The 25,205-nt window shown below is 38.2% G+C and overlaps 1 protein-coding gene across 1 annotated transcript; it reads left to right on the plus strand.

Annotated features, from left to right (window-relative positions):
- Positions 1 to 765: 765 nt before the first annotated feature.
- LOC150075127 (uncharacterized) lies at positions 766 to 23,801 on the plus strand. The gene is made up of 2 exons (XM_090388339.1): positions 766 to 1,099; positions 22,870 to 23,801. Exons 1-2 carry the CDS (start codon positions 1,085 to 1,087, stop codon positions 23,755 to 23,757), a joined length of 903 nt encoding a protein of 300 aa, XP_090244465.1. The 5' UTR covers positions 766 to 1,084; the 3' UTR covers positions 23,758 to 23,801.
- The last annotated feature ends 1,404 nt before the right edge of the window (positions 23,802 to 25,205 follow it).

Consider the following 25,205-nt stretch of genomic DNA (forward strand, 5'->3'; position numbering starts at 1 on the left):
GGTGGCACACAGACAACCTTGAACAGAACCTTTGTGAACCAGTCTGTGTATTTTGGAAGTGGTGCCACGATCTACTTAAAACGCTTTAAATCACATTCAGCACGTGGCCACTTCGTGTTTGTTCTGCCTTCCTGATTGTTGTCTTCCTTTATTTTAATTTCACACTTTAGCTAATTTAAGTAATCTAACTGTTATACACAAGTGTTATTATTTTGAGGTTATGTTACCGGAACCTTCATAAGGGGAAGCCCGCAATTCAGAAATTAATTCTGTTGCCACATCAGCGCGCTACAGAAAATGCCGTATCGCCAGGGGGGGGGGGGGTTCATATGGTATGAGGCGCCCGGATGCCGATCACAATTTGGCGCCCCCTTTTAAAATTTTCTTCATATGTGTATGTAAGTTTCAGGTTTTCAGGCGTCCGATTTCCAGAGCGTGGGGGAAAAAAAATCGATCAAGCTAAGTGACAATAACTTGCTTATTTTCGGAGGTGATTCAGGTTAAAGAAATAGAGAGTGCGCAACGATTTTCTTGATCATATAAATGAGTGGGATGTCACTTAAGTTCAGCAAAAATTTTATTTCAGGAGTGGTTGCTTCAGTTTGTTTCCTTTTAATTATCGTTTGAGCCCAGTAAAAAACCGAAATCGTAGGGCTGGCCTCAAAGTATTCTAACCTACATTACCACGTCATCTGATACTCCTTTGTACGTATTTATTTCTAATGCTTAAGTGCAGGTGCATCTACTCATCCAGCTACACCTCAAATCACTTTGGTGGTACCAAGTGGCGAAAGTAGGGAAAACGGGACTTCTGCAAAGAATAATTAGCATTCTCCCACCCCCGTTATGACACGTTTCGACTTGAGAGAGAAAGAGAGAGAGACTTTCCAGTTATTTTTTTGGAGGGAGGAGTCTAAATAACATCCTGTTATTGTAGACATTATTTTGATGAGGCAAGGAACACTGGCGTCATCTTCTAGGTGATCACTTTTGACATCGAAAAATTTGAAGTCGATACGTAGGCCTATATATAGGAGAAACTGTGGCTCCCAAACCATTTTGAACAAGTGTTCTGTGAATAAAGATGGACTTCATAGGGGTGAGTCAGGTTCACGTTTTATTTTTATTCATATAATGAAAATTGCGTATGTAAAAATTAAAAAAAAAAAAAAACCTCTTAAAAGAAAGAAAAATTAATTTTAAAAATTGGAAAGAGTTAAAAAATAAAACATAATATCAAAGCTGGCAAAATTTTTCTTTCTTTGTAGAGGGTTGAAAATTAAATAAAGAAATTAGTTGAATTAATGTGATCAGAAAATTTTTAAGTGTAGTAATAAAATAAAATATGCTAGAAATTACTGAAAAGAATTATAGTTTGTAAATATTTTGAATATATTGTATTTTTTGCAAATATAAAAATCGCTATTGATTTTAAAATTGTAAGTTGCTGTTTAAAAAATGGATAACTTGCGATCCTTTTTTGACTTTCGACCTTGTGAAGTTGAAAACACTTTTAAAAGATGATAAAAATAAACATAAAAAAGCAGCGGTTGTAATTATGGGAGGCCATTATATACAGCAAAAAATAAGAAACGAAAACAGACATTCCTATGCGTTGTGGAATTTTCAAGTACGCTGCTCGACAGAATAAGCAGAACACGAGCTCTAAAAAGTCACACATAGAGTTCGAGGATCTGTTCTCGAACTCTATGATCTGTTCTCTATCTTTGCGCGGTTACGGTGCCCCTGTCAAAAACATGAAGGGGATACGGCCACTGATCATTATTCCTTCCCACACGAAAACACCGCCTCCACCGTAAGCGTCCCTTTCTCTGATGTTGTAGATATGGTACCACATTCCTCGTTGTCTCCAGATGAAATAACGTCTAGAATCTGTTTGTAGGCTAAACTGGGCTCATCAGGGAGCTCAGAACTGTGTCTGAGCTCCAAGTCACGTTTTCGTTGCAACAGCTTCGACGAGCTCTGCGGGGGTTTGGGGTTAATGGGATTTTTATTTATTTTTTTGTACTTTGTTGCGGGCTCCAGTTGTACTTTGTTGCAGGCTCCAGTTAAATCCCATTAACCCCCGGCGTATAGGGTTTCCCCTATACGCCGGGGGTTAATGGGATACAAACCACTGGTTTCCTTGTGTAGAGTCCACTTGAATTGAGCCTTCTTAACACACTCCAGTTGGGAATGTTTTCGCCTGTGGCCGCAGCAACTCCAAGAAACAGTTGATGACAGGGAATCGTTGGATCCTGTCTTGCTGTTAGAAGGGTTTGCTCTGATTGAAGTAGCCCTCAGGCAACCTTGGCCAGCTCTTCTTGTAATGGTTCCTGTCTCCTGAAATTGCTTCCACAGTGCCGAGACGATACTGTATGACACATTAAGCCAACGTGCCACCTTCGCCTGCGACTGTCCGGCTTCAAGTCGTCCAACGGCCTACCATCTCAAAGAAGCATCTAATCGACGATGACCTACCATCCCGAGTACTGGAGATGCAGCTGTCCCACAAAGCAAGACAAAAAACGGGAATGAAGTGATGTGGTCACAACCCGTGTTTTTATAGGCATGAATAATTTGCATAATGTGCGGCTCTGTAAGGTGGTAGCTCGACTTCTATTGGATATTCAGAATTTTCATGCCAGTATGCCTATGACAATAAATATTCGCTTTCGGCGACACTGTTCAAAATAAAATATTAATGAAAAACATTGTTCTGTAACTTTTGTCGAGCAGTGTATTTCTATTTTATTATTGTCCCCAGGGTGCCATGACCAACAACTGGCACGATACTGTAAACAACATACGAGACGCCACTTTTAAATCCATTGAAGGAGACAACACTCCTGAACAGCAACTGCTATGCCAGGCCAGCGATGCATACAAATCCCGCAGGACGGAGAAGCTCTTCACCCACGCAGAACTCCAAATTGCCATTAACAAGATAAGAAACAGAAAATCCCCAGGATTAGATATGCTCGAGCCGGAACTAGTAAGAAAAGTGGCTGAGTACACCCCGAATCTGCTTCTGGACCTTTACAACCACTGTCTCCACTCAGGCTGGTTCCCTAAGGACTGGAAGGTGGCAAACATTAAATTGATCCTTAAAAACCCTTCAAAATCACAGCTCAAGCCGGACTCCTATTGGCCAATAGCTCTCCTGTCTGTGCTCAGCAAAGTGTTGGAGCAGCTGCTCAGACATAGGATTGAATCACACTACCTCAACAGCAAACAAACAATTTGGCTTTAAACCTGGAAACTCAACCCTCGATGCACTGGAATGTATCCTTAACATGGCGGAGAGCTGCCGACAAAAATACTTTCTCCTCATCTCTATAGACTTTGCGGGGGCGTTCGACGCCCTCTGGTGGCCGAGCGTCCTCGCAAGACTCAGGGCAGTCCAACTGCCATCAAATCTATACAGCTGCATAAGAAGCTACCTAATAAACAGACGGATCCTAGTTCAGGCCCCTTACTGCAAGGTAGATCGACAAGTACACCGAGGATGCCCCAGGGCTCGGTATTAGGCCCCCCCTCCTGTGGAACTATGTACTGGACGAGTTCCTCTCCCTCGACTTAGGGGGCGTACAGGCATTGGCTTATGCAGACGACTTGTCCCTAGCCCTTACTGCAGATTCAAGAGCCCAACTAGCAATTCTCACGAATGCAGCAGTAACCACACTGCAAGAGTGGACGGAAAGGCATCGACTCACCATTTCGGCCACCAAGACCAAATCCATCTTACTTAAGGGCTACCTAACCCCAACTAGACCGCAGCAAATAAGAATCAACAATAGAACAATTAAGCTAGTCACAGAACTAAAGTACCTGGGAGTTATCCTGGACCGTAATCTATCTTTCACCCCACACCTAAAATATATACAAGCCAAGGTGAAAAAATACGATGCCATGATTGCCAGAGTCACACGTCGCGACTGGGGTCTGAAAAAAAAAGCGCACCCTTGCGATCCTTTATAAAGCAGCCATTATCCCAGCAATCATATACGCCTCCGGTGTCTGGTTCCACAAAGCCTCAACAGTGGTAAACCGCAGACGACTGGATATTATACATAGTACGAAAAGACAGTGGTCTCGTCACCGTCCTCCCCATACCAGGTGGAAAAGGCCCGTGTTCGAATCCCGTCGATGACGCGAGGAACTTTAATGGGCTTTTTTCACTCCGTGGCTGAGTTAGTTGGTCTCAGGAATAGATAGCAAGGTTTTTTCCCCCAGAAACTTGTTTTTTGTCCAGAAAAACAGATAAATCGACTATAGAACACACGCAATTAGCAGACATAAGACACACAGCACGGCAGATGAATTTCATTATTCCGGTGGCCTAAAAATAATAGTTTAATAGTTTTAGTAAAAAAAGACATGTAGACTTATTTGTTTTTAAAAGACCTGATGCAGACGTTAGGTCCTCTTGGAAGCACAGTTGGTATAATCACTATCATCCCCACGCCGGGTGGAAAAGACTTAAGTTCCAATCTCGTCACTGACGTGAAGAACTTTTGAGTCTTTTTTTACAATGTAGCGGAGTAAGTCGGGTCTCAGGCAAGCGTGGCACAGTTTTATTTCCGGAAACCCTGGTTTTTTGTCAAGGAAACAGCAAATCAACCACAGAATGCACGCAATTTACATATTATATACGGTAATATAGCCTAAGTTAATAATGCGCCTAAAACTTTATAACAACAGCAGACATTAAGGGCTGTACATTTCGTTTTGTTAGCATACATGATCAATCTCACAATATTAGGGCGCCTCCGTAGCCAGGTGGGAAGGAGCAGCAGTGCATATAGCACACGCTTCTTGATTAGACCGGGGTTCGAGCCCGTCACCACCAAATACGGAGGATGCGGAAAGGTCAGGGAATGACCACCGCATATCCCGGAGCAATATGGCCTTAGTTGCTAATGCTCCTAAAAACCAAACAACAAACATCACAATATTAGGGTTACCATCTTCTGCACTCATAAAAAGAGGACATTTACATGTTTTGGGGCGAATAAAAGAGGACAAAAAGTTCATATTGGATTAAAAAAGAGGATAGAAAAGAGGCCAAATATATTATGCAAATAATAAAATAAAGACAATGTAAACCACATTTACTGATGTTTAGGATTAGTACATTCATATTTGTCTTGAGAAATTATTTCTTTCAATAGCTCTGGATTGCCTCTCAAATATGTGTAAAAATCAACGCATGACATATGTTTGAAATTGTACTGCAAAAACAAAATACCTTTTACAGAATTGACATTTAGCCTATTCCTTTCTTTCGTTCACTGACTTTGCATTAGAGAGAATACTATCTATATTTGCATTGTGAGGAGGAATTGCAAAGAAAAACTGGGCAATTTTCAACAATTCTGAATGGAATTCAATATTTTTTTAATTACTAAAATATTTGGCCCACTTTTCATGTATAAGCATGTTTTTAAAGTCTTTATTATTCATTTAACCCTCAAAAAATGTCTTCAAATTGTTAAATTGGTTAAAACACTTAACATCATCAATTGTTACCCCTTTGTCAATCAAGTAGGAAATAGAACATTCTACATCGTTCCAGCTTGGTACTGCATCCATTTTCATCCACATAAAACAGGAAATGGATTCCATATGGTGAAGCCACTTATCTAAATATTCCATGCAATTTCTATACAGATTTTTTTGTATCACCAGAAAAATTTTCACATTCAAGTACAAGTCCTTCATCATGTTTTTTGTATAGCATTTCCTTTACACTTAATGGCATGAAGTTGTGATCCATCCGTTTCGAGATAATTTCTTTCACTGAGACTAAGACATCTAGCACTTCTGCAGCTGAGTTACTTTCCCTTTCAATTCGTTGTATGTGTATGGTACTACACTGATTCTGTGGTACTACACTGACAGTGGTAGAGAATGAAAGGGACCTGGGGGTGGTTGTGCAGGCAGATATGAAGGTCTCTGACAGTGCAGACGGGCTGCAGGAGTAGCTCATGGTGTATTGTCAATGATATATAGGAATTTTTCTAGCAGGGATAAGGAGGTGATTATTCCCTTGTATAAGGCAATGGTCAGGCCACACCTAGAGTACTGTATACAGGTCTGGAGGCCTCATTTCAAGAAGGATGTAGAGCTGCTGCTGGAACGAGTACAGAGAAGGGCAACAAGATTAGTGAATGGAACAAAGGGGTTCTCTTTACGAAGAAAGGCTTAAGTTTTGCAAATTACAGTGTCTGGAGACTAGGCACCAGCGAGGTGATCTGATAGAGGTGTATAAAGCCTTGAATGGTTTTAGCATGCTCAATGGTGATGGGATTCTTCCTCTTGCTCAGAATAATCACCTGAGAGGGCATAAATTCAAATTGAGGAAAGACAGATGTAGGATAGACGTGCGGAAATTTGCCTTTAGCCAGCGGGTGGTTGGTTGGTGGAATAGACTTCCATCTCTTGTCGTGGAAGTTGATAGCCTAAATAAGTTTAAGGCTCAGCTGGACAGGTATTTCGAACGAACAGAGGGGTGAAGTGGAAGTGGTTATTTTTTATTTATTTATTTATTTTTGGCTGATGCTGCATAAGCTTGCTTTCTTGCATCAAATGCCTCTATTAATGCTAATGCTAATGTGTGTATGGAATACACTCATCAGTAATTGCATGAACCAAAGATGAATCTTACTAAATCCATTTTCAAAGAACCTTTTAATCACAATGGGAGGTTTTTCTTGGGACAGAAAATAAGCCTGTAAAGCTGGAAACATATCTATGAGCCTTGCGATGCTTGGAAATAATGAAAGCCATCTCGTCTTGCTGTGAGAAAGGAGTTGGTCTATATTCAATCTCAACAAACTCACAGTATTCCTTAAGCTCTTCAGTTCTGGCTGTATAATTATGAAAATACTGGTAAATTTTAAAAACAATGTTCTGTACATCAACTTCCCAAAGTTCTGCGGCATTCTGAAGACAATTGTTCAAAATATGTGCAGGGGCCCACTCCAATCAAAGTCTTGTTATGCAAAAATTTCTTTAATTTTGAAAAGACGTTATTCCCTTCTTCATTTCGTCTCAGCCCTCCAAACATTGTATTGCAATTGTCCCCAATGAATGCAATACATTTTTCACACAAACCATTTTTTTCAGGAGTTTCTTTAACATAAGCAGAAATGGTATCTGCAGTCTCGTTAGGCATCTTCTGTAATTCAATTAATTTTGTTTGTAACCCTCCTTCATTTACATCAAAATACCGAATAATTAATGGGAAGATTTTTTCAGAACCATGATTACTTCCATCACTTGAGACCCCACAGTATGCAATTTTATTTTCTTTTAAAGTTTTTACAGTAACATTAAAAGAATGATTTGCAAGTACAAAGTTTACAGTGGCTTCTGTCTTGGTTCTAGCGCAGGAAAATCTTTTTGCTATCTCAGAATCAAAAAATACATTTTTAACATGGCAGTTGCGCAATCCATTGATTTGTAACTACTATGATGTTTAACAGTGTGAAGAGCAAAGGTACCCTCTGCAGCAGCCAGATCATATTCTATTTTACCGACAGCTTTGACAAAAAAATCTGTCACCTTTCCCGAAGAGGCCTCACCTTGAACTGCTTTCTTGTGCTTCTCAGTTTCAATGTGATGCTCTCAAATCACCAACCCCTTTATTGGCTACTGAAACATATGTCCCCATTCTGCAAACTTTACATTCAGCTTCCCATTCCTCTCGGCCAGATACAAAACATGGAAATTTGTTTTTCATCTCTTCTGTAAAAATGCACTTCCTTTAAGGCATTTTAGGGGAAGTATAGTCTTTATAATATTAATTTTTATAATTGAAATAATAATAAATATTTTTTATTGTAAGTAGTGAAGCATAAATTTTATTAAGGTTAGGTTATGTTTTACATTCACAACTAAACTAACCCAATTGCAGAAAAGTACCTACAGGTATAAAGATGGATAATAAATATTTTTGTAATTAAAGTGAAAAACAGTATTTTAAAAAAAAGGTAAACTTTGGTATTAAATAAACTAGTGTCTGTCTCTTGATTGGATCGTTGATAAATATACCAAATTTAGTGGACAGTACGCAACTTTCGATCAATTTGGTGTGCACACAGCTCAAATCCACGTTTTCATATGCTGCAATCAATTTCTAGAGAAAACAGTCCCTCTAACTGTCAATATTTATTTGACATGCTGGAATTCCTGTAATTTATACAGGGTGATTCACTACCAGTGCGACAAACTTACAAGAGGTGTAGGGGCACAAAGACGAATCGGAATCACATAGCATTGCAGGGTCCGAAATGCCTTCGTCATGCGGTAAAGGACGTTGAACGGGAGGTCGCGTGAACCGATCCCGCTGGAAGTCAGCATTTGCGAACCGGTTCCCGAGGCAGTAGGATGGACAAGTATTCAAATGTTGAACTGGCTGACATGCACCTCGCGTATGGAGCTGCGGACTGTAACAGGCGCGCTGCTCTGCGCTTGTACCAGGAACGTTTCACGCACAGGCATGCTCCTGATCATACGATTTTCGCACGTGTGCACAGAAGGTTACGTGAGACTGGTTGTTTCACGAGAGGAACCATGAATCGAGAGCAAACGACGAGGACTCCAGACAATGAGGAGAATGTCCTACGTCTTGCAGAAGGCAATCCGAGTACGAGAACTCCAGCGATAGGCCAACGATTGGGTATTTCCCAATCCACTGTACGGAGGATACTGTCAACAAACCAAATGAGTTCATACCATCTGCAACGTGTCCAATCATTGGAGCCTGTGCATTATCCACCCCGGAGGACTTTTGCTACTTGGTTTCTTCAACAGAGTGCGGCAGACAGCGCATTTGCTGCGTCCGTATTGTTCACGGATGAGGTAAGTTTCACAAGAGAGGGAACCTTCAATCAACATAACGCCCATTTGTGGGCTTTGGAGAACCCCCTTGGTACGCGAACACGTGCAACTCAACGCCGTTTCTCTGTCAATGTTTGGGCCAGCATTGTTGGAGACCACCTCATTGGACCCTACCTTCTGCCCCCTCGTCTGGACGGTAGGGCATACTTCATCTTTCTACAGCAAGTCCTGCCCGCACTTATTGAAGAAGCACATGTTCCTCAGTCGTTGCGCCGCTTTGCATTGGTGTAATGTGGGGAAGCCCCATCATGGGGCTTTCCCACATTACACCAATGACGTCCGCCAACACCTAAACGTTACATTTGGACAGCATTGGATAGGTCGTGGTGGTCCGGTTCATTGGCCTGCTAGATCGCCAGACCTATCATGCTTGGACTTCTTCTGCTGGGGTCAAATGAAGACATTGGAGTACGAGACCCCCGTTTATTTAGTTGAAGACCTCGTCGCTCGCATCTCTGTAGCTGCCGGGGAGATTCGAGACACGCCAAGAATCTTCCAGAACGTTAGGGATTCTATGCGGCGGCGCTGTGAAGTCTGTGTGACTGCTTTTGGTCGAACTTTCGAACACCTTCTGTAGCATGACTTTTTTCCAATGTAAAACTTGTCATTAAAATGGTTTCTGTTACACTAACGAGTTGCTGCTTCTGTTCTTTTTCTTTGCTTCTTTGTTCACGCGACCTCCCGCATGACGAAGGCATTTCGGACCCTGTAATGCTATGTGATTCCGATTCGTCTTTGTGCCCCCATACACTTCTTGCAAGTTTGTCGCACTGGTAGTGAATCACCCTGTATATCTTTTTCTAGCACACCATCTGATCTTCACGCGTTATCTACTCTCTAAACCAAAATATTGTATTGCTAGACTATATAAAATTTATATGTGAGTAAATTCTGAAGCAGGCGTGGGTTGGTAGCAATCTCAGTGCACTAAACTGAGCGTTGTCGGGGTCTTTCGCCTAATTGTCAACACGGAAATTCGAATTGAAGAATCGTCTCCTCCGAAATCCGAAAGAACCGAATCCGAAAAAGATTCTGTATAACGTAACTCGGTAGTTTTCGTCGAGCTTGCATAAAAAAATGGCGTATAATATAAAAATCCGGACATTTAGACAAACTTATAAAAATCCACCCGAACAAAAATTTAAGACAAAAAATCCGGACAAATCCGGTTAAAAGAGGACGGATGGTAACCCTAAACAGTATGCACTTCTTTCGTCGTACGCAACCTAGCTCACAGCTAGCCTTAATGCAAAACTACAGTGCCCTCAGTGACATTATAGTGTTTCTTCACTGACCACTCGTTTGGAGAGGTCTGGGTTCAAAGTTTCGTCACAGACTGAGAAAATTTCTAAAAGCCTCTTCAACAGGGGTGTAGTTATCCACTCTTAGACAGAGGAAGTAGCCCATTTGAGTTATTCCGGATTTTCATCCAGCAAAACATACATATAAAATATGAACACACACCCACCTTTACAGATATAATGCACAATGGAGCAAGATGGCCTAAGTTGCTGATACACCTAAAATTCCCAATTCACAAAGGATGGATCAAAGGGTGTCATGAGTATTTATAGACATGTTAGTTTGACTTTTGTTACAGGAAAAATAATGGAGTCACTGGCTAAAGAAGTAATACAGAGCCATCTAGATAAGAATGCAGTTATACTGTAGTTACAGAATGGGTTTGTTGGGGAAAATCTCTGTTGTTGTTGTTTGTTGTTGTTGTTTTTGGTTTTTTAGGAGCATTAGCAACTAAGGCCATATTGCTCCGGGATATGCGGTGGTCAGTCCCTGACCTTTCCGCATCCTCCGTATTTGGTGGTGACGGGCTCGAACCCCGGGCTAATCAAGAAGCGTGTGCTGCGCACTGCTGCTCCTTCCCACCTGGCTACGGAGGCGCCGAAAATCTCTGACCAATTTGGATACTATTATTAGCCATATTGTGCAAGGAAGCCTGAGGCTTATGCTGCACAGGCCAAAAGAAAAAATATATATATTCTGAAAATTACCCTGAGAAAGAGAGAGAAGTAGAAGGGAATCACCAAGAAAGAGAAAAATGATGATATCCGGCTCAGGACCTTGGGCACAAAAAATAATTTTGATATACTTGGACTTCAGAAAAGTATTTGATACTGTTGCACATAAAAGACTGCTCTACAAATTGGAGCAGTGTGGCATGAAGGGGAAGTTACTGCTATGGATGACTGAGTGGAAGAAGAGAGTCAGTAATTATCAATGAACACTGCTAGATTATACGAACGATTGACAGGGTGGTTAATGATAATAATCAGGATAACCTACAGCAACAATACCAAAAAAAAAATTTAGGCAGATAGGCTGAGAAATGGCAACTGAGTTTAACATTGACAAAAGCAAAATGCAAGGTACTGTTTATGGGTTAATCCCAGATTAATGTACTAACTTTGTTGCACTACTCTCGCTGTGGCGGAAAAAAATGGAAGGACCAGGGGGGTTGTTGTGCATTCAGATGTGAAGTTCTCCGAGCAGTGCAACTAGTCTGCTGATTATCCTTTGTATAAGGCAAGTCTGCACGGTAGCACAGTGGTATCGTCATCGGCCTCTCCAAACCAGGTGGAAAAGGCTCAGGTTCGAATCCCGTCGATGACGCAAGGAACGTTAATGAGCTTTTTTCACTCCGTGGCTGAGTTAGTCGGTCTTAGGCGTAGATAACAGGGATTTTTCCCCAGAAACTGGGGTTTTTCGTCCAGCAAACTGACAAATCGACCATAGAACACACGCAATTAACAGCCATAAGACACAGCACGGCAGATGAATTTAATTATTCGGGTGGCCTAAATATAATAGTGCGGTTTTTGTATAAGGCAATGGTTAGGCCGCAGCTCGAATATTGCATCCTTCTGGTGGACTAGTTTTAGGAAAGATATAGATCTGCTGGAAGGGCAGAGCACGGCAACGAGATTAGGGAGGGGAACAAAGGGGTGCTCTTACCAAGAAAATGCTTCAGTTCTGCAAATTGCAAAGTCTGGAGATCACCTCACATCTCCAGATCCTCCTGCGAGTATCTGGAGATACCTCAGATCACCTCACATTTGTGAGGTGATCTGAGGTATTTAAAGCTTAGAATGGATCGAGCAAGCTCAAGGCTAATGGTATTCTTCCACTTGCTCAGACTTGTACAAACAAGGATACAAATTCAAATTGGGGGAGGTTGGTTGCAGGTTAGCTGTGTGGAAATTTACCTTTAGATAGTTTATTGCTGGAACAAACTTCATGTGGAGTTGTGGTAGTGCATAGTTTGAATAAACTCAAGCACTAAACAAACTGTTGGAAGGGATGGACAAGTGATTCAGCTTCTTTTTTTTTTTTTTGGATGACGTTCAATAAACTTGCTTTCTTGCATTTGTCAGTTACTAATGCTAAATCGAAATCAACAAAACTACAGTAATGGAACTCAAATGTTCGGTGGCAGTATATAGTGATATCATTACTCGTAGAAGCGTATTGAGGAAACTTTTTTTTTTATTTTATAAAATTGCCCATATACTGTAAATATCTATTTTATTAAATAATTATGAAAACAATATTGACTGAAAAAAAAAACAAAAAAAAAACAAGATTAATTGCGCAAAACATTACTTATAACATGTTCTCAGATATTGTAGGAATTTTGCGTACACATGATTTAGCTCAACTAATATATCATTTCTTCAGCTATATTTTCAGAGATATCTGGCTCTTCAAACATTAGCATGAAATCCTCTACGATGTCATAGTAGATGGTAGTCAGAACCAGATTTACATATAAACTAGACAAGTTACAGCTTAGGGCTTTACATTTCAAGAGGCCTCGCTCCATCTTAAAAATCTTTTTTTAATATTCTCAGAGGTGGGGGAAAGGCCTCATACACGTTATAGCTTAGTGCTGCAAGTTTAGATGTGACCCTGATTGAAGATTTGTTTAGAAAAAATGTCTTTCGCACGATATTTGTTTGTTGGCAAATATTTATGGCATGTAAATAACATATTATACACCTCTCAGAACAAACTATATTTGTCTAATATCATGCAGCAGCATAGCAGTCACTCTGCAAGTTTTGGTACACTGTATGTTTATTGTCAGTGTTAATTGACTTTTCAGCATTAAATAATTATTCAGTTCATCGTCAGCGTTTTATAAGTTAGCATTAGTAAAGGCATATGATGCAAGAAAGCAAGCTTATACAGCATCAACCAAAGAAAAAAAAAAAAAAACCTTCCCATTTCACCTATCCATTCGGTCCAAAAGTTCGTCCATGAATTTAAGCTATCAACCTCCACAATGACCGATGGAACCGTTGCAGAAATCAACTACCCGCTGGCTAAAGGTAAATTTCCGCACATCTATTCTACAACTGTTTTTCCTCAATTTGAATCTATGCCCCCTCAAGTGTATCTGAGCAAGAGGGAGAATCTCACTAGCTTTAACTTGCTCAAACCATTCAAAGCCTTATACACATCGGTCAGGTCACCTTGCAGATGCCTAGTCTCCAGATGATGCAAATTGCAGAACTTAAGCCTTCCTTGGTAAGAGTAACCTTTTGTTCCCCTCACCAATCTCGTTGCCCTTCTCTGTACTCGGGAAATAGTTGTTTTACTATTTTTACTACTGAGCTGTTGTGTGACTTTAGTTTTTATTCATTTTGAACTTTTTAAATTTGACTGGCCCGTAATGAGCAGTCAGGCCATCGGAGCTTGCCAAAAAGGTCAATCTACCCCTGATCACTTGTCACAACTTTCAAATCTGTCAGAGAATATAGGAATTGTTAAAGGACTCCTCCAGCTGAGCTGTAATAAGCTGACTGCCAGCACAGGGAATAGTTGTTTAGCATGAAAAACAAATTGGCCCTTGAACACATGAAATATAGCCTCGGATGTTGACGCACAATGCAATTAACAATAACTTTGAAAAATAATAAGAGAAGTTTACCTCAATATAATACGTAGAACACTTCCGTATGATACTCTCCAGCAATTAAAACAAAAAAAAAAAAAAATTACAAATTTAACATTACAGAAAAAAATAAACAATAATTAAAACTCAATTGAACACAATTAGAAATCAATATAACGCAATTAAAAATTAAATTACTTAAAAGAAATTAAAACGATTTTCCTTCCTCTGAGATTTCAGGAAGGAAAATCGTTTTTTGCAATTTTTTTTTCGTTAAATTTCTTTTAATTTAATTTTTAGTTGCATTAGATTGATTTCTAATTGTGTTCAATTGTTTTTTTTTAATTTTTTAATTGTGTTCAATTGAGTTTTAATTTTTTTTTTTTTTTTTACTGTAATGTAAGATTTGCGATTTTTTCGTTTTAATTGCTGGAGAGTATCATACGGAAGTGTTCTACGTATTATATTGAGGTAAACTTCTCTTATTATTTTACAAATATTGATATCAACGCCATATTGAGCATTATAGCTTCATACTATCAAATTAACAACATAACAAAGGAACCTACAGAATGTAATGTAAATATCACATTTTTGCATCAGGGTATTATACTGTTAATCCTAGAGCATCTTGAACTCCAATTAAAATAGTTTTTGATGTGAAACATCCTTGGGAGCACCTACGACCAAGTAAACCTGACCGGTCACGGAAATGGCTGCTTCCGCCAGAGGCGCTTGCCATGTTACTACCATTAATCTGTGCCGAGCACTCACTTGTAGTGTGATTAGAGCACGTTATGTGTTTTTCGTGACCAGTACAATATCTTGAGTTCTAGTTAACCGATTTACAAAATTCAAATGCAGTTTGTTTGAATTTTGTCGAAAAGCATTAGAAAAACGCAATTTAAAAAAAAAAAAACGCATGTGTACCTTGTATGCATGAAAGTTGTTTTATTTTATTGAAAACATACTTGGCTTGGAAGAGGTTAGCGAAATCCATGCTAACATCCCAATTGTTGAATAGAATGACTGCAACAATACAAAATATTTGTCAACGATTTCTTTTTGTCTCGCATTTTTGTTACATTCCATTGTTAGGTACTGCTATAGAAATTTTCACAATTTTGGAAAAGGTGTTCAGCAATGCCAAAGTCAAGTGCAGTGTTCTCGAGCATTGAGCAAGAACAAAAGCGATAAGACCTAAGAAAATAAAGATGAAGGTTGCAATGAGTGCATGCGAATGAAAAAGACTATTGAGATTGCTTAAAAGACAAAGACAAAATCAAGCATTAGATTTAGCAGTGCTTTCAATCAGCAATGCCACTGCTCCATCTAACAATGATGTACCCAAAATTAGTATTAATTATGCACAAAGAACATTTCTCCAATTGCGGAGCAGATGAGTTTACCAAAGTTGGATTTAATGACAGGGGCTCATTTCTCCTTGCTTACCGTTCATGCAAATAAGGAGGCTGAGACGTGCACACAGACAATATGGCATTCTGAGCCAAGTAATCAATGTGCCTGTTTCAGTCAACACGATGGTCCACTGCTTGCCAAGGGAGATTGACAACGACGGTTGCATAAAAAACACTAGTCCAGCTCTTTGATTGGGTTAGTAAGAAAGCGAGTGCTTAAACCATAGCCTCACGCTTTAACTGCTCACTTTCTTACAGTCACTCTTTGATGAGTCAAATGGAAATTAATTTGGCTAAAGACGATATAAGCAAGCAGTTCCAATCGAGGAAAGACTCATCACTCAACAGCAAACGTTGTGGATCATCAATAAATATCTTAGAATTGCACCTAACTGCAGATTAGGTGCGATTCTAAGATACCATACCGCAGAGATACTGTTTGACGAGCACACAGAGGAACTGTCCTTTCCCAGCATTTATCTTGGACAATTGATTCCATTCGTGACGGCAACGAGCGAGCTTTGACAATCTGGCCGATGAGGTGTTACTCCATACCATCTCCTTTACGTAGAAAGGAAGATAATGAGATTGAGAACGAGGGACTCTGACAGTAGAAAAATATTTACAATGCAATACCTCTTTTATTTCGTAATCAATATTATATTCTCTTTGTATCCTATAAATTATGTTAATTTTAGAATATTTCCTAACCATTTTGACCATGTATCCGTAAGCTTTTCTTTCCACACACCTCTAACTTCTGAATCAGAGTATGTTGTTTCAACAAATAAATACTTAAGTATCTTCATGCCTTGCACCTCCAATTCTCCCCCGGTAGTTTTTAACGGCATACCACAAGAACCTCTCTCCAAAAATAAGCTATTCCTTTAAGTCTTTTTGGCTTCCAATTTTTATTTTTTTTTTTTTTATCTGAGCTAATCTAGCATAAAGAATTTCTCTTCTATGTACCTGCAAACTGACAAAATACACACAATTTTCAGATTCTACATATTCCAGCACAAGTTTAATTAATTTTATTTTTTTACTTCGAAAATCTTGCTTCATTATATATTCACCACTCTCTTTTTTTTTTTTTTTTTTTTCCGGTCATCTTTCGCATCTCGCTTAGTGGTATATAACAATAAAATCTGCATTAAGAAACAGTCTACTTTTGATTTTAATTATTTCATCTCTCTCTTTTAAAGGTTTACATTACACTTCACCATAAACTGTAAAGGAATCTTTAAGCACATACAGTACTCCCTAATGTCAAAGGCTATGAAATCAAAACGCAGGCATGGGTGATGATGTGATATCACTCTTACTGATGCCAAGGTGTGCGAATGGGAGGCTTTGCTTATGTAACTGAACCATTCCCTACTGCCTTTTAATTACTGTGTTGGAAAGTGGTTTCTCTGTAAATGCCTCAACACGGAGGAGCACTTTCATTAAAAAAAAAACACAAGAAAATTTCAGGGCTCAGAATGGGCTGGAGTGCACTTGATTATTAAAAATAATGTAAGCTATTAACAGGTATCTCAGTTTGTAAAATTTTACATTTTCTTCCCTGGAAAGATTTCATGGATGAAACAGTTGCCTTTATATTTTTTCCAAATTTTCAGTTAGTCTATACTATAAATAAAATCTTATTAGCTAAGTTCCAAATTTTCTACTATGTGTATAAACCAAGAGATGGTTTTAGAGGTAATTTTCATTATTATTAGTAGTAGTAATGACACATGATGTAAGAAAGCAAGTTTATAAAGCATCAGCCAAAAAAAACCCCTCCCACATCTCTACAATCATATTTGTCTGGTTCTTTCTTGATTTATTCAAACTGCTCACTTCCACAGCAGATGGAAGTTTTTCCCGAAATCCACCGAAATTCACGTGGGGCGGGGACAAGTGTGAAAGATGAGTCCAACAAAATCTGCTGAGTCACTGAGACCTAGCTTTGCAAATTTTGCTCATAACACACCACGACCTGTTGGTAGGTCTGTTATGAATTGCTCCCTATATCACTATACATTATTTGGGGTCAAGTGTAAAGGATATGCACTCAACCAAAATCTGCCATGAGTTGCTGAGAACCAGCTGTGCAAATTTTGCCCTGATAGAGCCATGGCCTGTCAATAGCTGTATGGCATATGTGCCAAGTTAAAACCACTTGTCAATCTGGAGTTCCATAAAATTCTTGAAAAAGAGCACTTTTGCTCTCATTATCACAATTTATTGCCAAATTCCTAGTTTGTTCACGATCCATTTAGTATATATTTCAATGTGACATATTTGGGCTGGTTGTGACTTGCATAATAGGAATGAACACAGTACAATAAGCTCCCTCAGTGATAAGTAGTATTTGCCTCTGGATGGAGCCAGTTTGTCTCGGGTACCAAATCTTGGCTGCATATGTGATAGAAAGAAATACAGTTTTAAAGCAGCATCGGGGCTTTGCCTTTATTCCCTAGTCTGTGCAAAAATTCTGATTATCATGTACATGAATTTTTTTAAATCTTATCTGCCAGATGTGGGTAAATAATTTATGATCAAGGATATTTCCTAGGTATTTTAGTGATAGAACAGACTATTAATATATTTTCAATATTTTATACTGGCACCCATACCAATACCCTTAGTGAGCATACTTTTGGTTTAATTGGGCGAGACTTTTAACTTATGCAATGTGCACCACGAAAATAGTTCCTTTAAAATTTCACTGGAATGTTTTCTAGCTTTCACCTTGAATTCTAGAAACAAGGAGAAAAATGGTCATCAGTGTATGCAACCATATTAGTGTTAACTTATCTTTTTTTTTATAAACTGTCATTAGATCTCCACCTTTTGAATTTAAGTTATAGCCTTAGAAATAACAAGACATTACAGGAAGCAAGACCTGTGAGATGGAAGGAGGAGCCATGGCCCATTGTTCTTTACCAGAAATATTTTTCAGCAAGCACATGTGGAATAAATATATTTGCAATTTTCAGTTTTCTGTAAAACTACATTGCAGGTTTCATAAATGAGTCTCAATTAATCCACCATCATGGATAGTGATACACTTGTCTTAGTAATTAGTTTGCTAACTCATGCAACATTTCCATGTGATCTGGTATGGATGGATACTCAAATTTTATAAACCACTCCACTCAAAAGCTGAGTTCTGCCCACTATTTGCTTCCCAACTGCCATCTTTAGTATTTTATGTTTCAGGTGGAACAGAACTTCAAGAGAACTTCGTGCAACTTCATCCTTTCAAATTACTGTCCTAGTAAAACGAAGGGATAATGAAGGGTACTCGACACCTCTTAGGTAGAGATACATAAAATAATGCTGAAGCAGCCTGAAGAGTGCAATTAGTGCCAAACACTTCACAAAAGTATACATTATCACCATCTAGTATCAGAATCCATCAGTCACTTATGTTGCTATGGTGACAGCAGTCCATAAACTTTTGGGTAGTGCCTCCTACGTAGTTACATACCTTATATATCAGACATATAGCAAACAAATGTATAATAAAAGAAGTATAATATTTTATTTTAGCAATAATCTCTAATATTGCAAGATTATCATTACAGCAATATAGTAAAAGATGTTTTGGTGTTTTGTATGTAGTTCACAAAAGAAATACCTAAATCTTAGGACTTTTATATCATTTAAAATGATAAAAAGGCAAAACTTTTAATACATAAAAGGAATATTTTTGGCTAATGTTTTTATGGGTTCTGCAAATTATTTTCAGCCAATGCCTCCTAAAGTCACCATACAATCATGTAAAAGGTAACAGTACCATAGTACTATGGATGAGCCAAAAAAAGTAAAAAAAGCTTGACACTTCGGACTTGACTTTCTGTAGGGTGCAAATAAATGGAATACATCTATTTAAATATTATCAGTGTAATATGTCTTACTCTGATGATTATATCATAATTTATATTATATCCTGAGATTCATGGCTTGCAATCTCAAGATAGATTTAGAGAACTCTAAACCTTGTGTTATGTTATTGTTTTTTTAAGTTCTCTAAATGTTGTGGATTTAGAAACCTAAAAAAAAAAAAAAAAGTGTAAGGGATTCAAAACGAAACCCAAAAGTCTTATCTGAACTACTCAAGAGCAGGAAAATCAAGGTCCACACATCACTCCCAACCTGCTAAGAAGTTTCATTCACTATTAAAAATAATGCTTACTAAACAAAATATTTTGAATGAAAGGCAGAGGCTTATGTAAACTTATATGAGGAGAAATGAAATAAGTTATATAAAACTACTAGAGAATGCAATATAACAGCAATACGGATGATGGCATGGACTTCTGTTGATAGATGATGACAGTCATCTCAACACTATCATCACTTTTTGTGAGCAGTTTGACACTAACCCTGCTCTTCTAGCTTGCTTGAGTGTAATTTTGTGTACAAGTAAGATCATGTTGAAACCCTTTATGATTTTGATGTTTACTAGATGATATATTTGTAAGAATATGGTTATATCAAATTTTGTTCTTACAAAAAAAAAAAAACAGAATCTGAAGTAAAAAAAATGCTAAAGATGGCATTTGGAGAGAAAGCAATGAACAGAAAAAAATTGAGTGATTTTGCAAGACTCAAAAATTTTGTACCAGGTACATAACGTGTCCTGCCGCTAGCATATTTTTAATGTATTTTACATTTAAGAGTCATTGGCAGGCATTAAAAACGTTTTAATTTTCAGATATTAATAAAATTCATGAATAATATAATATAACAATGTTTTTATTTTATTAATAATAATTAGGGGGCTTTGCCCCCTGCTCACTGCACTCACTTCCTTTGATAAAATAAAATTAAATACTTATAGAAGCTTTCAACTCTATGTCTCTCTCCCTCAGCTTTGAATACATAAATACGTTACTATATCTACACTGTGCTGCCACTTTACTAGGTACATCCCCTGCTGCGCACACAAATGGTTCGTCCCACAACGTTGCAAGTCACATGACCACAGTTGTGGATATAACTGCGGCAGCACAACCTTTCTAGTATCAGTTAAGCGTACATACCGTAGCAAGAATGGGGAAAAGGAGTGATCTAACGGACTTTGAATGTGGCATGGTAGTACGTACAAGACGTGCTGGACAAAGCATCTCTGAAATGGCAGTTCGCCTGAACTTTTCACACACCACCACAGATTCAAGGGTATATCTAGAATGGTGCAACAAACAGAAAACATCCTCTCAACGGCACTCCCGTAGAAGAAAATCACTTGTTGATGAGAGAAGTCAGAGGAGGATGGCTAGAATTGTGCACTAGTCACACTTTGTCACGAATGAGCTACAACAGCTGACGGCCACATCACGTACCTTTGTTATCAATGAAGAACAAGAGAGCACACCTCTTGTCAGCAACACAGCAACACCAGCACTGGATTATCGAGGATTGGAAAACAGTTGCTTGGTCTGACGAGTCAAAGTTCCTGGTGCATCACATTGATGAAAGGCTCAGAATTTGGCAAAAACAACATGACTCCATGGACCCGTCATGTCTGATGACTACTGTGCAAGGTGGCAGGGGCAGTGTTATGGTGCAGGGAATGTTTTCTTGGCACACGTTGGGTCCATTGATACCCACAGATTCACGTCTGAATGCCACATCATACCTAAAGATCGTTGCTGACCAAGTGCATCTGTTCGTATTGACAGTTTATCCTGTCAGATGGTTACTTCCAGCAGGATAATGTGCCAGTACACAAAGCCCTAATCACTATAGAATGTTTCCAGGAACATGACAATGACTTTTCTTTGCTGCAGTGGCCCGCTCAGTCCACGGATCTCAATCCTATTGAACATCTTTGGGATGAGCTGGAAAGGGCTGTTCGCTACAGGCCTACACTTCTGTCGAATCTCAAGGAACTGTATGACACATCATGTCTGCATGGTACTGCACGTTTCCAGCATCTTGTTCAATCCATGCCTAGACAAATTCAGGCTGTTTTGAAGGCTAAAGGTGGCTCAACACACTATTAGATAGGTGTACCTAATAAAGTGGCAGCACAACGTATATAATATCGGTGTAGATACATCGATATTATATAGATAACTCAAAGAAAAATTACGATCGTAGCATGAAAAGCATAATTTCATCTGTATCTCATATTGTGCTCATCCTTCACGAGTTAATCATGTATTGCACTACCTCGAATAAGTAATGCTTCACTAATAGAGAAGACTATTGTCGCTTATTCTCGGTGGGCACTATCACCCAGATGGCAGTTTCAAAGCTAGTTGGATTTTCGTGGGTGCCTTTCACACCACGATCATAGTTTTTCTTTGAGAGTTGTCTATGGTGTATCTACACTGATATTATATAGATATAGAATCTTAAACTCTTAAAATATTAGGCCTTGTTGCATTTAGTTTATTTAAATACATAACAAAAATACGTAACAGAAGCTTGTTTTACCACAGTAAAACAAGCTTCTGTTACGTATTTTTGTATTTGTTACATTATTACCACGCAACCCACATCTCCATGTGATCAAGGAAAATTTCCTTGATCACATATTCATATTTTCCACTATCCTGGAAAAACTACTGCAATTTTCAGAGGTTTGAAAGCTTTTTCCTCTAGTATAGAGCCAAGATAAAGCTCTGTGCAAAATTTCATTAAATTTGGTCCAGTAGAAGATAAATTATTGTTGCCATCATACAAGTACATTTCCAACAATACACATTACAATAATTCGCTTCTGGCAGAAGCTGAAGATGATGTCACTTCCATAACACTTTTCGCATGAAGGTTTTTCATTACAAAATTTTTAGAATATCACCAGTAAAAATGTTGTTAACGTCAAAATTGGCTAACCCCTATTCAAGATGCAGAACATTTAGGTGCCCATCCATAGCCAAATCTGATGAAAATGTTGCACAAGTTAGTAGACTTATTCACTAAAAGAGGCATTTCTGCATTCATGACTTTGGGGAATAACAATAGACTCTCCCCTTTGGAACACGTTAATGCATTCTGACAAAAAAGTGAATGCATTAACTTGCATTATGGTATGGCATGGCACAGCAAAATATGTGCTGACCGATTACAAAAATGCAACAGTTCATCCAAAAGTGTCTGTCCAGACATAGCTCTTGTGATTTCTTTGTTCCTTAGACTAAGATCTAAAGGAAGAGATTTAATGATGTTTTGGACAATAAAAATTAAAAATAGTACTGCAAGAGATAATGAAACAAAGATTCTAGAGGCACTTCTACAAGCAATAACAGAATTTCTAGACAATCTTTTGGGAAGTACATGTAAATGTATTACCTTGCAAGGAGGATTACTTTGATGGGACTCCATGGAATATGTCATTAAAAACAACTTTTTTTTTTTTTTTTTTGTTAGAGTTTGGAAATTTTGGGTGACACCTCATATACTACTCGCCTATCCAGTTTAATGTTTCATTCCTTTTTCTTCTAAAAAAAGGATGGACATCTAAACTTGAAGAAAGAAATCAAAATATGCCCCTTTTCAACTAGAATTGTATAAGATTATATGAAAAATAATTTTTTTTTGTTACTTAAAATTAAACATAAACAGAAAAGAATAAACATAAAACAAATTAAAAATATCACACTTGTAAAACAATTTTTTTTATTGCAGATTCTATTTTTAATGCTACTTGTAAGTGCTGTACAAGCAGGAGGAAAAGTGAAAGCTATAGCTGATATGAAAACAGAGGAAGGCAGAGTCCACCCATTGTATGCTTATGGGAATGCAGCTAGTTCTGAATTCAGCCAACCTGCTGTTGTTCATCACAGATATACTAGACCAACTCTCGTACAACCATCAGTAAATGCTGCTCATTCATCAGCAGCTGCAACTCCACTTCATACTTATAGACATCCTGCTCTCTCATCTTACAGAGGGATACTCCATCCAAGCCATGAATCAAAAATAGTAGGATCTAAAGAATATAATCCTCAACCAGATACACACCATGAGCTGCATGCACCAAGACCAACATCAGACCACATCCAAGCTAATTCCTGGCCAAGACCATATGGTGGTCCTGCTAAGGTTACCAGTTACATTCATCATGGATCAGCAGCAGAAAACAAACAACAAGCACATCTTATAGATAGGGATATGCCACCCGTATATGCTGAAGGTGTCCGTCTGCCAGTACTTGCAGAAAGCCATTATGTACCATATGAGAAAACTGTTTATGATTATGATCACTTAGTTCCAAGTTATATTTCTGCTGCACCAACAGATATTAAAGTACATAGTTATGGCCCTTCTGTTCATACAAGATCTCAGGTTCATCCCCATACACAAGTATCTAGTTATGTCCCACCCAAACCTCATGCTTTTAGTGTACCACATGTCTATGCACGTGCACATCCATATGTCAATGACCCACATCCTTACTATGCTAATAAAGATCCTGTAGCTCAATATGCTGCATTTACTAAAGTGCCAATAGCAGAATATGCTGCTAAGGCTAGTTCAGACAATAAAGCAGCTCTGGACATTTCTGGATATTAATATTAATTTTATAAAGACTACTGCAGCGCATGCTGTAATGGCCTATCATATAGTTTCTGTAGACATTCTGTTCCTTTAGCATATAGTCACCATGGCAACTCACATGGCAATTGTTTTTTGATATGAATGTAAAAAAAATGTTAATAAACATACATTAATTCTTTGTTCATATAGTATAATAATTCAAAATCAAGCAAAGCAGTAACATAAAATTTGATAAGATGGGCTATAAATAAGATGAATTTGTAGTCTATAAACAATCTAACACTACACTTATATTTAAAATACTTCATATAAACTTTAATCTGGGAAGAGTTAATTCATTATAGTGCAAATTTTTAATATACTTTGTCGTTAAGTATTTTGAATTTTAATATGACGTTAAATTTATGGTCTTGATTGGTCTATTTGTGAGTGTGTATGTATACACATATACAGAAATAAATGGAGTAGATAATTAAGGTATGTAAAATGTTATGAGAAGTGCAAACAGAAAAATAACATAATGCAAAGTGACAGTGTAAATCAAGCATGCCAACAGAACTTGTCCAAGCCCAACAAATAGTAAAGCTCTAGAAATAGCGGAAAGAAATAGGCCAGTCAATTAAAATGGATGCTGCAAGCTAAAAAGAAAAGATAGAATGCTATAAAAAAATATACATATATATATATATAAATATTAGCATTAGCAGAGGCATATGATGCAAGCCTATACAGCATCAGCCAAAAAAAAAAAAAAAATTTCCATTTCATCCATCCATTTGCTCCAAAAGTTTGTCCAGTTCTTTCTTGAATTTATTTAAGCTATCAACTTCCACAATGAAAGATGCAAGTTTGTTCTAGCAATCAACCACCCACTGGCTAAAGGCAAATTTCTGCACATCCATAACTGTCTTTCCAAGATTTGAATTTAGTTGAGATTCTTCCCCAAGCAAGGGGAAGAATCTCATCAGCATTGAGCTTGCTCAAACCATTCAAGGTCTTATACACCTCAATACACCTCTATATACACATCTATATATGTTTAAGTTTGCAGATGGTACAAATGGTTGGCAGGGTGAATAATCACAGTAATCAGGGTGTGCTACTGTAGCATGATAAACTAGTTCAGTGGATGGGTTGAGGAGTGGCAAATGAAGTTCGATATTGACAAATGTTGGGGAGCAGTCATTCCAGATTACCAGCTGGGTAGTGGGAAATAAAAAAAAACCCAGGGTAATTTTGTGCAATCAGATATGAAGTTATCTGAGCAGTGCAGACAGACTGCCAGGACAGCTCATTGAGTTTTGTCAATGATTTACAGGAATTTTGCCAACAGATTTAAGGAGATGATCATCCCATTGTATAAGGCAATGGTCAAGGTTCACATAGGTCTGGAGGCCTCATTTTAGGAAGGAAGTAGATCTGTTGGAACAGGTGCAGAGAAGAACAACAAGATTAGTGAGAGG

The sequence above is a fragment of the Mastigoproctus giganteus genome, chromosome 14 (genome assembly GCF_048544385.1).
Source record: "Mastigoproctus giganteus isolate SK-2022 chromosome 14, ASM4854438v1, whole genome shotgun sequence".
Lineage (NCBI taxonomy): Eukaryota > Metazoa > Arthropoda > Arachnida > Uropygi > Thelyphonidae > Mastigoproctus > Mastigoproctus giganteus.